The sequence below is a fragment of the Hibiscus syriacus genome, unplaced genomic scaffold (genome assembly GCF_006381635.1).
Source record: "Hibiscus syriacus cultivar Baekdansim isolate YM2019G1 unplaced genomic scaffold, ASM638163v2 tig00111193_pilon, whole genome shotgun sequence".
Classification (NCBI taxonomy): domain Eukaryota; kingdom Viridiplantae; phylum Streptophyta; class Magnoliopsida; order Malvales; family Malvaceae; genus Hibiscus; species Hibiscus syriacus.
The window spans coordinates 356,430-372,489 of record NW_024063012.1 but is presented as its reverse complement, the minus strand read 5'-3'; the positions used below and the strand labels follow the sequence as shown (position 1 = coordinate 372,489).

The following is a 16,060-nucleotide window of genomic DNA, read 5'->3' as shown; positions in this document are numbered from 1 at the left end:
TTGAAAATAAGTAAATGAAAGTTATCTATAATGATTTTGATATCTTCTATTAGTGCATGACAACTTTCCAACCGTGATTGAATATCTATTTAAATAAAATAAAATTAAAAAAATATGAATTTATATAATATATTTTATAATTTTAAGTATTTTTTTATGATTTCGATATATTTTTTAATTAAACCCTTACCATTATTCAAAATGTAAAAAATACAAAGAAAATTTTATATATGTTTTGTTAATTAAATATTTAAACATTTTTTATATTTTAGCTTAGAATTGTAATATTATCATAAGTGAATTGTAAGATTACCATAAGTGAAGAGAACATGATTTAGAGTTAAAATGTAAATCGATTTTGCATTTAGATTCCTATAAATATTCAAAATTATATGCAAAAGTTCATAAAAATATTTTAAATGAGATTAATTTGTTCGAGTTTAGAATTGAGAAAGATTTAAAGTGATTAAATTAAAATATTTAAATCAACTAAAATATTTTTATAGTTGAATTAACTATTAGTTGTAATATAAGATTAAAATATTTTTATAATATAAAGACTAAGATATTTTAAAAAAAAAATTATTGGTATTCGATCTATTGACCAATTAATCCAGATCAGGTGCTGCAGAGATAAGAAGACCCTCACAACCTAATTTACTTCATTCGTAAACGTTAAGATTCAAACCCTTAACCTTATTTAAAAAACATAATATCTCAACCTAATAGAACAACCGGTGGTTGGTACAAAGTAAGCCCTTTTATTTTTTATTCTTATGCATTAAATAATAGAGTGGAAAAGACTAAAACATCCCTACTCGACGTCACATTCCAGGGACAATCCAAAGTTCGACAAAAGGCGCGTGGGAAAAGCATCAACTGGGCCTGACAATAACATATGGGGTTAGGCTGGCTTTGGCTAGATATTGTGTATTATTATTCTCACTACTATTAATATTATATTGGTTTAATAATTATTAATTTAACGGTATAAATAAAATAGTGTGGATTACAGTTACGATTCAATTTGTGTCGCATACCTTAATTAAAAGGGGGAAATGTGTTCATTAATAAAAGGACTCAAAAACACTTGGGTCAACTTTTAAGTATTTTATTTTAATAAAATAAAATAACTTGTTTATTAGAGTTTCTTTTTCGTTGTAGTGATTAATATGAAAATTGATAGTGCCCAGGTGAGGTGGATCCAAGTTTCGTGACAAGGACATGTGATTGAATAATGCTTCATTAACCATTAAGAGGACCGGAATTGACCGGCTTCTGGAAGACTCGAACTACCGGCATTCCATCACCATCATCGTTCCCAACTCTCCATGACCGATCCTTCTTCCGCTGGGGCTTTTTGTGGTGCTTATGGGATGCATTTGGTTTCTTAACTGTTTCCTTCTTGGAAGCAAGTCCATTGGCCAGGTCGAACGAGCTAAGATCGTCTAGTGCATGCTCCGACACAGGTGTAGTTTCAGTTCCATTTTCCAATGATTCTTCGACGTCGGATGCATCTGAATCGCGAGCTTCGGTTGAGCTCGGTTTCCCATCATCTTCCACCCCATCGTCATCAGACATACCGGGTGGTATTTCATAGTGAGGCAGCTTTCCATCAATGTAATCCTTCAAAATTTGGCGGGCTGCCCTGGTTTCATCAAGTAATCCACTAGAGGCAACATACCCGCGTGAAGCACAATAAGCTCTCAAAACCTCCGAGGCCTGAGGCGGCCGAGACTGCGATTCGTATGGTTTGGGTTTTGGTAATTTAATCTTGTACACATCCTCGATAATATGCCTCCGGACTCTATTAGCAACAACTTGGACAGCCTCCCTGTGCTCCGTCATCCGGTGAATCGGCAACACCCAATCATCTCATATCTCGAACTTGAGAAGGATGGAAAGACCAATCCGGGACACAGAGTAAGTTCATCGGAAATTATTAATGTCTGGAAATGCTTCATCTTCCCAGGAGCCGAGGTGATGCCTGTACGTTTCTGGCCAACCAAAGCATTTATAGTTGAACTTTTCCCAACATTAGGATACCCAACAAATCCCACCATCATACTTTTTGGTGCTGAATTTCCGCCAACATCGTCTCTAGGCGATTGAATATCGGATAACCTGGTGTTACCAGTGTCTGATTTCCTCATCTTGACTATTTCTTCTGCCTCGGACTGTAAACTAACCAAGAGCTCATCTCTACCATATATTTTTTTTCTCATGATCATCATTCTTTTACACGCTATTTTGCGTCTTCCATCGATCGTTAAGCAGTTTTCCTTCTATTTCAGCAGTAGCAGCTTTAGCAGACCAGAACACAAAGAGAATCTTGTGAATGCGAAAATATTTCGCCCATTTTTCTATATCAGAGAGATGCTAGCAAAACATAGAATAATACTAATGAAGATGGTCTTCCCAGAATTTGCTTGATTACATGCACTAGATTACTAGAAATAATGCTAGTTGCTCTTCAATACCGGAAACCTACTTTTGCACATGCAGCTCAACAACAGTCTTCACATTAATCACAGACCTTAAACTTTTATCATTCAAGATTTCAAGAGTTGTCAATCTAGCAGCAAGAAGCAGCACACCACACGTTACGGATAAATTCCCTCCCACATCTTTAACATCTAAATTTATCTCAGAATGATCATTAAATTATTAGGAGATCTAAAATTTGCAAAAGCTCCATCTACCACAAGCTGCTCTAGCATACATATTCTGCACAAGTAAAACGTTATCTTACCTCAAAATCAGGGCAACGATAAAAAAGCGGGTCCCTCGCATCAACAACCAACACAAGCTGAAAGAAAATAATGTGTCCAGAAACTCAGAATGTCAGTAAGAGAAATATCATAGCTTTAAAAGGCAAACAGATAAATAAGAAAGAAAGCTATGAGCAAAGTTCTTGGGTTGAGTATCATTTTGCTACTTAATTTTCCATTCGTGTCCTTCAATGATATTGAGATAAGAGAATATTGTTTCAAGCTGGGTCTTCTAAAGCACGCCTAGGCGCGAGGCGCAACCGGGCGATGAAAAAAACACCCGCCTTGGTCGGAGCAAGGCGTTTTACAGGAGGCGGTCTGAGACGCACGCCTATGGGCTTTAGGTGTCGGGCGCAGCGCCTTCGGGCTTTTCAGAAATCAGACTTTTTTATATATTTATATTTTAATAAATAATTTTATTTTAATATCTAAAAAACACCTCTTAAAACTCACTTCACTCAACTCATAACAAACAAAATCCCTAACATTCTCTCCATCGCACCGTGCTCCACCACTTCCAAGTTGACTTCTAGTTAGATATAAGAACTAGGACGTGATGATTGATAATGCTTTTTAGTTTAGAATATAGTGATTTGCTTCATTTTGTAAGTTCATTTTATTTGTTGCACCTACCACCTCTTCCCTGGTGTATTGATTCTGCCTCATGCCTTAAACAATGCTGCTTTAAGTAAATCATCCTACTCTATGTTGCTCGGACTTGGGTGTTGGTATCATATATAGGTGTGTACCCGAAGCACGTAAGGTTAGACTTTTCTACGGTTTTCCATATATTTGGAGGATCCTTGGAGGTCATATCACTATATCCATGTATCGAACACGAGTGCCAGACACAAGTACTTCAAGAGAGAGGAAGAGTTTGTGCAACATAGATCCTATGTAATAACATGTATAATTATACATTACAAGAGACAAAAATATTACCAGATCACTACGTTCAAGAACCCGCCAAAGTTGCCTCCAGATATCCAAGTTTTTCTCAAATGGTGTGAGAACAAGCTTCTCATTCTCCTCAAGTCTGCAATAAATATAAAGGCACGAGAACACAATTACTCCACGTCTCTATATGCTTGTTTCTCACATATTTTTCATCGACACCTTTTAAATGGAGAAGAAGATTATGCTCATATTACTCAACGCCTAACCTTGCTAAGCTCCGTCGCCAAACTAAGAAAGCTTGTTTCTCGTTCGCATCTAACTCTTCAACAGACATTGCTGCATTCCATGGTGGCCTATATGAACAGAAAATCTCTTTAGATTTTAATCACACAAACAAAATTTTGTTTTTATGTTTCGATAAAAACCAAGTCACGCCTGCCTGGAACTCGGAGACTGCTCGAATGCAGTGCCTCCTCTTTCTTCTGCTGTTCTCTTCTTTCTTCAGGTGACATATCAATGATGCCTGAGCTGGTCTCCCTGGTAAATAAAAAATACGATGCCAGATAAACCACGGCGCAGAAGTATGAAAAGCAATATGCTTGAATGTAGTAAAGCTTAAGGCAAAAGGACCAGGAGTCCGTCATTATAAACAAAATGCTCTAAACGTAAAAGTAGTGAAACTAAACATACAAGGCGAAAACTAAGATTAACACGTCCAAATTAAGCATGATTTAGATACTTAACTGCAACAATCTCCTTGTTTCAATACATTAAATTCAACCCTTCATTCGATTATTTATTTTCAAGAATAAAGAAAGGTGGGATGGGGGAACTAATAGGACTAAATAAAACCCTCAGGCCTCAAAATACAATGCAACATATAAGTACTAATTCCAATGGACATTGTTCTAGTGATATTAGTGCAAAAGTCCAATCTATGTCTCTGAAAATCCTTGCAATAGGGATAGGATTGTAAATAAGATGAGACAGATCGCTAGTTACTCAAGTTTGACTCGGTTAAAGCTTGATCAACACTCAATTCGAATGGACTCAACTCAAGCTCGAACTCGACTCAAATTCTTAACAAGCCGAAGCGAGCTACTTGATGAAAGAATCGAAAAGCTTTCAAGCAACTCAAAAATATAATATATTATTTTTGAATTTTTTAAATTACATTATTAATTACATTAACATCTATATGTTGCTTTTTTAATATATAAAATGAAGTCTAAGGTTTTTATATACTTAAAATTCAGTTTTAGAGCTCGAGTTCGAGTTTCAATCAAGTTAGGTCTGAAAATGTTTCGAACTTTAACCGAGCTTAAATTTTTTATTTTGAACTCGAGTCCAATTTGAAAATTATAAGATAGTGAGATTTGAGTCGAATCGAATCGAATTTATCTTTGAACTTTTACATAGAATTCAGAGTTGAACTTTTATAGTCAACTCAGCAATTATCGAGCTGACAGCTCGTTTACATCTCTAAAAGAGGCATAACATTCAACCATAAATCTCACTCAAAATATTATTACAATCAAAATCCGAACCTCAAAACCATAACCAACAAAAACAAATCATAGAAATGAGAAAAGGGTAAAATCAAAACAAAACCAAACCCAAAAACACATCCAACAAATTACTACAAAAGAAAAAATCTTTACCTATAAAACCCAAACTTTCACTAACTAAAACAAATCAAAGTTAATTTGTTTTACAACTACAAATTAAACCAATATTTAAAAAAGAAAAACAAAGACTTGGGCAAAAGCATACAAATTGATGAGGAGGTTAGGGGTGGGATGCTGAACAGAGAGGAGTTGGTCAGCTTCATCGGCCTACTGGATGACAGCATCAATGTTGCTAACTTCGGTAACAGATTCCAATACCTTCTTGTTCTGGCTCTTGTACAACCTCCCCTTCTCTTTGGTTTGTTGTATCATTGAATTGTGGTGCTTCACCAGGGCTCTCCCTACCCCTGACTTCTCACTCCTCCCCATCTTTCTTTACTTTTGAATCCCCATAAAAAACAAAAACAAAAACGTACCCTACTGGTTTTGGTCGGAGTTGAGAAAGTTGAACAAGTCGTAAGCGGAGGCTTTACGTTTGGTTTGCAAGAATCCCTTGGAATTAGAGAGAATTAGAATTTAATTTCATCACTTTCCCATATTTGGTTCAAGTTTTTAAAAGGAATTGGAATCTCTCATGACTTCAACTTTTCATCAAATTTAGGTTCGGATTGGGTCAGGTTTTTTTTTAAGTGTGATATTCGGGTCGAGTCGGGTTCGGGTTTAGGATGAAAAATACTCAACCCGACCCGAAAAATATATATAATTTTATCTTATATATTTAGAAATAACTACAATAATACCCCTCTATATATAATTTTTTTCAATTAAGTCATTGTTTTTATTGAATAAAAATAATTTTTTTATTATTTCGTTTCGGGTCGGGTTTCTAATTCATATATTCGGATCGGGTCGGGTGAAACTTTATTTTGGTCGGGTCGGGTCGGTTTTTTTAAGTGTGGTATTCGGGTCGGGTCGGGTTTAGGGTGAAAAATACCCGACCCGACCCAACAAATATATAATTTTACCTTATATATTTAGGAATAATTATAATAATACCTCTCTATATAAAATTTTTTTCAATTAAGTCATTTTTTTATTGAATAAAAATATTTTTTTATTATTTCGGGTTGAGTCAGGTTGGGTTTCTAATTCATATATTCGGGTCGGGTTGGGTGAAACTTTATTTTGGCCGGGTTGGTTTTTTTAAGTGTGATATTAGGGTCGGGTCGAATTCGGGTTTAGGGTGAAAAATACCCGACTAGACCCGACTCGAAAAAATATATAATTTTACCTTATATATTTAGGAATAATTACAATAATACCCCTCTATATATAATTTTTTCACTGTTTTTATTATTTCGGGTCGGGTGAAACTTTATTTTGGTCGGGTCGGGTCTCGGATGGAGGTTCCCTTGTTCTCGGGTCGGGTCGGGTGGACCAAAAACCAGACCCATGGCCATCCCTAATTAGGATGATTTTAACTTATGATGTTTATTAGCATGATTTTTATAATTTATTGAAAATGAATAATCAATCAATAAAATTAAAATTTAATATTTTTAAAATTTTTATAATATATTACTACAGTAATTTATAAAACAAACTAAATTAAGCAAAAAAAAGAAGAAGAAGGGTAATCCTGTCATTTTACATTACTGAAATCAAATTCATCTGACATGTTTGCGAACCACACAGAATATGTAATTGGATTCCAATTCCTGACAGATTCCAATTCATTCACAGATTTTAATTCCCTCAGAAATATTCCAACGAACCAAACGCCACCTTAAAGACGACCAAGACTGGACCAGCACCATAAAAGGTTTGAGATTATTAGCCCGGTGACCAGTCCAACCCAACTTTAAAATCCAGTTCGGATGGGCTCAATTAATAAACATTTTTATTTGAATAATCTAATCAATTATAAAGTAGTAGTATTTTTTTCAAAAATTGATAACACGTATCTTACAAACACATTTATTCGATAGTTTAATTTTTTTTAACGGAAACAACATCGGACAAATCACAAAAATGGATATTTAACGTGATCTTTTTCACCCTTAATCACTCTTAAATTTATGGCACGTGTGTTAATTTCCTAACTTAGCTTAGATGATTATATCTTCTAATTGTTACTCCTTTTAACATTCTCGCAACTCTAGGAACAACTATACTGTTACCATTGTTTATTTATGAGAAGAGTCAAGTGTAGATAGTCTCGAAAATGCCAAAGGAACGGAGCCGTTATCTTTTTTTTTTTAGTGTTCAATTTTACAGTGGCTGCCATTATCATTAATTCACCAGTGAAGCAGAACTGCTACTTATGGCTGGTTTAATATAACGACTTTCAGGAAATCCAGCATTGAGACAAGGCAAACCAGGATCAGGAGTTGGACTTGGATACGGTCTTCGCTTCAAGTCTCCACTTGGTCATTTTCAGGTTTATTATGCCATCAATACCTTTCAACAGAAGACTGTATACTTTGGCATCACAAATCTTGCTTCTTGAATTGCTTAAAACCATACAAACTGCCAGATTATTGCTCCTCTTTTCTCATTGTCGTGAGAAAAGATGATTTCAAGGAGAAAAAGAGAAGCATGTGAAAGGGTTGGTTTACAGACCGAGGATGGTGCTGGGGTGTCTGATGCCGTCGACTCTAGCATATTGATCATCTTCGACCACCGACACATCTTGCCATTTCATGGAGAAACAAAAATTAAAGCCTAATCCTTTAACTTTTTGCAAGTATTGTACTTGCAGGAGGAGAAACAACAATTAAGCGTCATTGACTGTTAAAGGCTTATAGGTAGGAACAAAGGAATTAAAGGGTATAGCGATAGAAATTCTTTGCCTGGTCAATTTATGTTATAAAGAGCTCGCTTTCTTGTTAATATTTCCCATCATATATCCTTAGCTTAAAATCATTTATATATGCTTTATTGTTTAAATTTGAAATTCATGTTCATCTTTGTCAAAAATCAAATCCGAGTTTTACAATATAACAAGACGCAGACGATGCCATGCAGTTCTTGTAAAAACTGTAAAATTTTTCAAACCAGACATAAAACTTGGTTTTAGTTAATTCACACAAATAACAAGTGGTTTTTGTTACATTTAATCACAGCTCATTATCAACACTTGAAATCTACCGACCTTATTGGCTTATTCCCATGACAAACCAAGCCAACCGAATCTCAACTCTGCCATGACGATGGAGCAGCCGATCCCCACGGAGCCACTCAATTTTATGTCAGAAAAATAAAGCCATTGCATCTCGAGCTGTAATTCGATATGCATATACATACTAAAACAAGACCTGGGTGGATGACAAGCCTATAGGTTCTTCAAGATACTTCCTTAAATATCAAAAGTTTGTGCCATATTTTTTGCAGGATTCGAGTCCCCTTGTCTGTCGGACTTGGACCTGTCCTTTATCGGCTTGTGAGAGCCTGGAGTTGCTTTTGCAGCAGTTCTGCCAGGCCTGCTGGTTTCAGTTCCGCTACCTCCCCCTGCTCAGATCAAACCGTTGAAACAAGAAATTAGCAGAATGCACAATCATTGTGTATTATACAACCTGGAAAAACCTAAAATTAACAGTAAACATAGAACTGCGAACAACAATGATAGTCATTGGGCTTCATGGAATAGTGTTTCAGAGCAACATTCTTGCATCATGCTTTCTTTTGACAACCAGCATAAACCAGAAAATTTAATGTTAAAAATCAGGCAGCAGAGGGTTGAAAATCACTATGCATTCACCATAGGTGACAAACTAGCATGACCAGTTACCACTCCACTTTATTCTCCAGAAGATGGTTACATCAAGGAGAAAATACCTATATCTTTTGGAACTTACCACTGTTAGGTAGAGACAATTTCTTCTTTGGCTGTTTATCTGACTTTACGGTCCTCTCTTTAGGATTGCTGCAAGATCTTGAAGTAATAGTAGGTCTTGTGCCAGCGTCTTCAACCAAATCTTCAAGGGCTGGTTTGGATTTTGGCTTGGAAGATAATGCATTGACGGTTTTTAGCACATTTGCTGACTTTCCAGGTGAAGAATCACTCCCTCCAGAATATGATGGACCTATCTTTAGATTAACATGAAGATTTGATGAAGTTGGCTTCTTGATAGCAGGTTTTATATGAGAATTGGCACCATCATTTCCCTCTGAAGAACCATCCTTGCATGTCATTACTCCATCTCGAAGATTAGTGTCGAGAAAACGATTCTCCCATGGACGTACGGCCATCCACCTTTCCAGCCAGTTCCAACCCCAGCAGCTTTTATCAGGTTCAAACCCAGCAGGCATAGACTGCAGTCTTGATCCTGCTTGCCACTGCACAAACAGGTCTCAACTCTTAACACTAGCTAAAATGAGATAAGACATTGACATGATTATAAGAATCAGCTGATTAGTAAGAGTAAAGCAATTTTATACATGATTTTGTCATCCAACATCAACTCTCCGAGGAGGTTGATGCTAATAACAAAGGCTTGAGATATGAGATATTGACCGGGTAACAATATTAACCAAGAGCAAAACTGAAGTTTTGAACAGCAGATGTTCAACCCTCAAGAACATCAACAAAACAGAACATAAAAATGATGCAAATGTGATTATCAAGAAGAATCAAACAATAATGTTGATTATATGATTTTACTTCAAAATATGGATTCTTTTTAATTGCCGTTCTATTTTTCTAATCATTTGTGCATATTGGATTAATTTATTATATGATTTTATTTTATAGCAAGTTATTAAGTTTCCATCAGTAAACAACAAAACAGAAGTTGCAAAAGTAGCAAAAAGAATAAGACAGCCCAAATATCCACAACCTTCCTCTTTCTCTCTCTTTCTATATCTTCTCCTTTGGTAAAAGAACAGTATCTACACTGAGTTCTCTCTTTATCCTTCCAATGAATGACACCTATTCTTAGGGATGAGTTCTTGAATAAACACACAAAATTGAAGAGAATCACATGCAATGATTGAATAAAAAACCATAGATATATCAAATATAGTGGTAATAGGAGACAACAAAGTTTTAGTGCAGAAATATACTAATCAAATTTTTAAAAAGTGGAGGTCAAATAAAAAAATTAGGAAAGATAGCCAAAAGAATTTTATTAGATGGTTTCAAGACTTATCAAAATTCATGCAATCTGAGCACTGCTTTGTGGGGTAAGCCATTCATTCTTAAAATAAGAAAAGTGTCCTTACACGGAAAAATTTGCCGCTTAATAACAGTATTGTTATCATATCTTTACCTGATGAGCCAGAGCATATGCCATGGCTCTCTCACGTTTAGCTGCAGCCTCCTGCCTCTTTAGTAACTTGGCTTGAATTTCTTCAACAGATCCTATACTATGACACCACCCTTCCTGCATTTAATCATAAGTCATATGAAGCATTCAGCAAACTACCAACATCTATGCCTCAAATATATGAAAAGGATCGATAACCTCATTCTAAAGTCTCAACTAGGTATGAAATAACATTGAAAATTTATCATCATTCTTGTGCCTATTTACAAGCTGCAAATTGTTGTCTGTAGTTAAGCTGCATTCTAAAGGAGATTTGACTCGCACAAATGATGTAAATGTAATACATCGGCCTGACACAATAGAAGAATATGATACTACATCGAGATCCTAAAATTTAATTCTTGAGAAAATGAATGAATACAGACACACGTACACAAACACAGAACAAGCAAGCCAGCATGCATTAATTCAACTCTATTTCATGTGTGCCTGTGAATAAATAGTTTTGATGTTTGAGATGAATTAATGAACTAACATTTAATGTTCCTCACCTCTACTTCTTTAACGCGAGCCTCATTTGCAAGTTGTTGCTGAAGTTTCTGTTGGGCAGTTTCACTTTCCAATGCCAGTCGAACATGCCTTGCTCTTACACGAGCCTGAACTCTTACCAAAGCTTGCATGCAGCGAAGAGTCATTGCAGCTTGTTTTCTTACAGCATGACCCCTAACAAGGGCCTGCAACCTTACTAATCCTTTTAAGGCTCGCAAAGCTCTTCTAGCCTGACATTTAAGTAGAATAAATGTCAATTCATCAGTCAGAAGAATTATGAAGTTAAATTACTTATTCAATTACAGTTCAGGTGAAAGGTAAATCATTACAAGCTGGGCCTTTCTTGTTATGAATAAACTCATATTCTACGCAGTTAGGAATAAACGCAATATATTTTATTTAAAAATAGCCTTCAAAACGTATAGAGTTATGATTTGATCAAAATGAAGAAATATGAAACGAACAAAGTTAGGCCATGCATCAGTGATTAGAATACTATACCACCTTATACATATAAGCATAAAAAACCACATCCACATACACACGTACAGGTAGCATAATACATATGTAAAAATGAGTTCTTGCTAAAATTCAATCACTATAGATCCAGAAAAATGCCATCCAACTCATTCTTTTAATCTCTAATTTCAGTTTTTGAAAGTCCCAAGTTATCCATTATCCAAACCAAAAGATACTTTCAACATTTTAAGGACATCCACATAAAGCGTAACTTAGAAATGGCACTGCCATTTTAAAAATAAAGGTTCAATCAAAATTACAACTATTGTCTTGAACTTTATGAAAGACAAAACCATCCCAAACAATTTGGGACATAAAGAGTATTTCAAATTCTCATTTGACATGGCAAAGAGATGAAAAAGTGGAATCAATACCAGAAACCGACGAAAGGCTGTTTGTATCCTTGTGGCAGCCCATTCTTCCCTAGCAAGTTCATTAACAGATGCATCACACACTTGAAGAGAACCAGAGGGGGAGCCAGCAGCATCTGCAGTTGCATGAGCGTTAGCATCTCTGGCTATTGGCACAGCATTCTGATCCAACTCTTCATGAAGTTTATCTGTGTCAAACTCGACAGAATGCTCGACATAATGCTTTCTTCGGTGACGGAATTTGCTAGTGGCTGCCCTCTGTAACAACCAAAGACCAAAACTATTAGCTAAAAACATGCTTAAAATTGTGTTATATTTCAGATCAATCTCATTTAAGTGCTAACTTCTTTATGTGCTAAAGTACACAAACACACTAAAGGCATAAAGAATATTCTAAAACGCACAAACTTGATGACTTCACCACCACAGATAAATCAGAATTACTACTTTCATGAGACCAAAATCACAAATAGCAACATTTACTATGAAATGGCACGGGTAATGTTTCTCAATTGTTGCTAAGCATTGACAACGGATCTTAATTGATATTGAAATTATACAATCAAAGAGAAACGAGCCCACACTTATGTCCCTGTTAATGAAACTATGAGACTTTATAGTAAGGTTTTAAGGAAGAAGTCCAGCTATAAGCCAGGTATCAAATCATGTTTTCTTTCTACAAGCCGAAATAAGACCAGATAAATGGAAATAAGCATAATCAAGTGTGCAATCATTCTGATAATTACATAGCCTCGTACACAAGGATGGATGAAGCGAACAAAAATCACAATTATTTTAGCTAACAAGGATAATTGTTGCATGTAAGTTACCACAAAAACCCTTTCTCCATTATACCAGATTAGTCAACAGTGCCCAAGTCCAGGAAAAAGGAATTAATCCACAGAATGAATTCTTACTTAATGTGCACAGGATATGTAGATATTTGGAAAATATATCATCTCTTCATCATTTTGAAGAGGTGCACATGAGATTACACATGAACATACCCAAATCTAAAAACACAGGAACATACCCAAATTTAAATTTTCAAAAGGGTATAATGTTTAAAAAGGGGGGGAAAAAAGAACATTCATTCTGACATTTTCTCCCTTCTCTGAAGATTGTGACTTTTCTGTTTTTTTCAAGCCAACCAATGCTTTGATCCATTTTCCTGAGACACCCATGGTATCAACTATGACAACTCAACTAGATAAGGCAGACCTGCAAGAAAAAATGCTTGAAAAATAAATCCTATAGTTGCAATAAATGAAATGATACTTCACAAACTCGAGGAAAATAAACCATAAAGAATGCTAAGCAACAAGAAAAACAGTTCTCCTGATAGTAGTTCCTATCTATCTGATTCAATGTGTAAGCAACTAGCTGATATGATATATATCCAAGAATCAATGTAACGAGTGTTGAGATATTACAGAAAATAATACCATTTCACAATATGATCAATATGATCTATGAGAGATAGACTGGTCAAATTGGTATTTCTTTCAAGGAAACTCCCTTAATACCACAAAAGAAAGGATATCACTGAACAAAATTAGACCATAACCAGAAGTAGAAGAAAGGGGCAGTCCTTTCATGAGCTATTAAAAGTGAAATTTCGACCACATTGGAAGGACCAGACACGTCAATAAACAACAAATCATGGAATAAAAAAATCGCCAAAGCATCAAAGACAACATGGCTAACCCAGTGTTCTCGGGGTGCTAGGTACAGTTGAATTTTCAATATTTGGCCGATTTTTCTGCTGCCCATACACAAGACAAGCCTAGTTCACTGTTAACAGTCAACTTGAACCCTAATTTCGATAACCCTACAAATTAGAAGCATCAAACAAGTAGAATATAGGTAAAATTGGTCACAGGAGAGTAATTATAAAATGAAGAACTGAAATTAAAAAAAGGGAGATACTGCCATTTTCAATTCACTAAAAATATCAAAAAACATTGTCAACCAACCTTCGAAGTTTCAATCTTGGGTTCAAAATTCAAAGAGGCAGTGTCACTTTGTTAATGCCAAGTGAAGCAACCACATATTCTCCATCAACCTTATCACACTCCCTTGCAGATCATCATCTAGTCATCAACAAGATAGCAATAAAAAAACACAGAATTAATACTTTCCATATAAAAATTAAATAAAAAAGGGAAAACTCAGAATTTATTTCCATTGTTGTTCATTTATGGATAACCTTTTGAAGTCCTTCCATTAATAAACTGCTCCGGATTAAAGTCTAATTATTGTAAATTAAAATAATTACTACCCAATTAAGACTGATTAAGTAACTGATCTCGCAAATTTTCACCCTTCGAGCTAGAAACTCAAAAGCTAGTAAACTTTTTCAGCATTATTCCACACAAAAAAGGTTGAAAAGGAAGGAACAGTACCTTTTTAAGGCGTTGGATTGATGATGATCTACCACTCAATCAATCAGTCAGTCAACGGAGTCAAGCTCCCTATTTTCTCCTTTTCTCTACCAAAAAAGAAATTCAATATCAACGAAGGGATCAGCACATAGAAGAAATGGGATTTTCTCAGATTCTTTCTGTTCTTGTCGATTGAATTTGTGAGGACTATAATCGGCTAAAACACGCCGAGGAGTGAGTGAGGAAGTGTGTTTGGGGTAAAAGGTAAAAGCAGTTAACTCTTAGAGGAACGGCGTCGTTTTCCATTTTTAATTTTTGGTATAGTCGTTGTCAAGCGTAGCAAAGAACCTCGGTCACTAGATGTTCTGGTGTGAGGCGATTAAAATGTGGTTAAAAGATTATGCGATTGGTTAAATGAGTGACCGATTGAAAGTACTATCGTAAATATTATATATTTTCACTTGAAGTATTAGTTGGGTTGATAACAATAATGGTAATAATCGATAATATCATTGTTGTATGTAAAATGTGCTAAATTGTTTTTGACTTTAATATAACCGGTTAATTTCATGAAATATTCAACCATAATAACATAACATGTAGCGTTTATTTAACGTAATAAGTAGCACATTTTTAAAGTTGATGTGACCTTAAAAATCCGATGATAATAAAATAGATTAATTACTTAATTTATTATCAATATTATCGACATATTAGGTAGCGTCTAAAATGTTACGAAAGTTTAAACTAATGGAGCCTTAAAAATATGACGATAATAAACTAGGTTAATTACTGGAAACATTATCAACCATACTAACATAACAAGTAGTTTTTATTTAATGTAATAGGTAGCGTCTTTTTAAAATTGACGGGGCCTTAAAATTTCGACTATAACAAAATAGTTTAATTACTTAATTTGTTTCAATTTTATCAACATATTACCGTGTATATTGTTAATTTACATATTATTTTAAAGTAATATGTTTCGAAATTATAAAATATCGATACTTATATGACAATATTCATACTTGTACATTTACACCTATTTTTATTATATCGGTAGAAACGTTTATAGTATACATTGTTAATTTACATATTACTTTAAAGTAATATGTTTCAAAATTATAAGTATCGATAATTTATATATGAGTATCAATACTTGGACATTTGTGCCTATTTTCATTATACCGGTAGAAACGTTTACCGTGTACATTATTAATTTACTTATTACTTTAAATTAATAGGTTTCGAAAATATAAGTATCAATACTTTGTATATGGGTATCGATACTTGGACATTTACGCCTATTTTCATTATACCGGTAGAAACGTTTACTGTGTACATTGTTAATTTACTTATTTCTTTAAAGTAATAAGTTTTGAAATTATAAGTATCGATACTTTATATATGTGTATGGATACATTTTGCGTGCAAATTGTTTGAGAATCATACTGGAATAAATGTATCAATACCTATATAAAAGTATTGATACTTGATATTTATGTATATTATCAATATACCGATAGACTTTTACCGTTTATATTGTTAATTAACCTATAACTTTAAATTGATAGGTTTCAAAATTCTAAGTATCGATACTTTATATATGTGTATCGACACATTTTGTGTGCAAATTATTTGAGAAGCATACTGGAGTAAAATTATTCATACATATATAAAAGTATCTATATTTGGTATTTATGCAAGCAAATAATCAGTCTCATTCAGGTATGT

General features: G+C 34.5%; 1 protein-coding gene and 1 pseudogene across 4 annotated transcripts; both read right to left on the bottom strand.

Moving 5' to 3' along the window:
* Positions 1 to 641: 641 nt before the first annotated feature.
* LOC120155510 (protein IQ-DOMAIN 1-like) lies at positions 642 to 14,564 on the bottom strand. Of its 4 annotated transcripts, XR_005518975.1 has the most exons (9): positions 14,348 to 14,564; positions 13,919 to 14,020; positions 13,043 to 13,163; positions 11,946 to 12,200; positions 11,055 to 11,282; positions 10,507 to 10,620; positions 9,094 to 9,574; positions 8,469 to 8,746; positions 642 to 652 (listed from the first exon to the last, which is right to left on the bottom strand). XR_005518975.1 is itself a non-coding variant. In XM_039167052.1 (8 exons), the coding sequence occupies exons 3-8, from the start codon at positions 13,124 to 13,126 to the stop codon at positions 8,595 to 8,597; spliced, it is 1,314 nt and encodes a 437-aa protein (XP_039022983.1). In that variant the 5' UTR covers positions 13,127 to 13,163; positions 13,919 to 14,035; positions 14,348 to 14,564; the 3' UTR covers positions 8,319 to 8,594. The 4 variants fall into 4 exon arrangements, 3 of the variants coding, with proteins under 3 accessions (XP_039022983.1, XP_039022981.1, XP_039022982.1); XM_039167052.1 differs by lacking the exon at positions 642 to 652 and having other exon boundaries at positions 8,319 to 8,746; positions 13,919 to 14,035; XM_039167050.1 differs by lacking the exon at positions 642 to 652 and having other exon boundaries at positions 8,319 to 8,746.
* LOC120155526 lies at positions 1,240 to 4,501 on the bottom strand (annotated as a pseudogene).
* Positions 14,565 to 16,060: the final 1,496 nt, after the last annotated feature.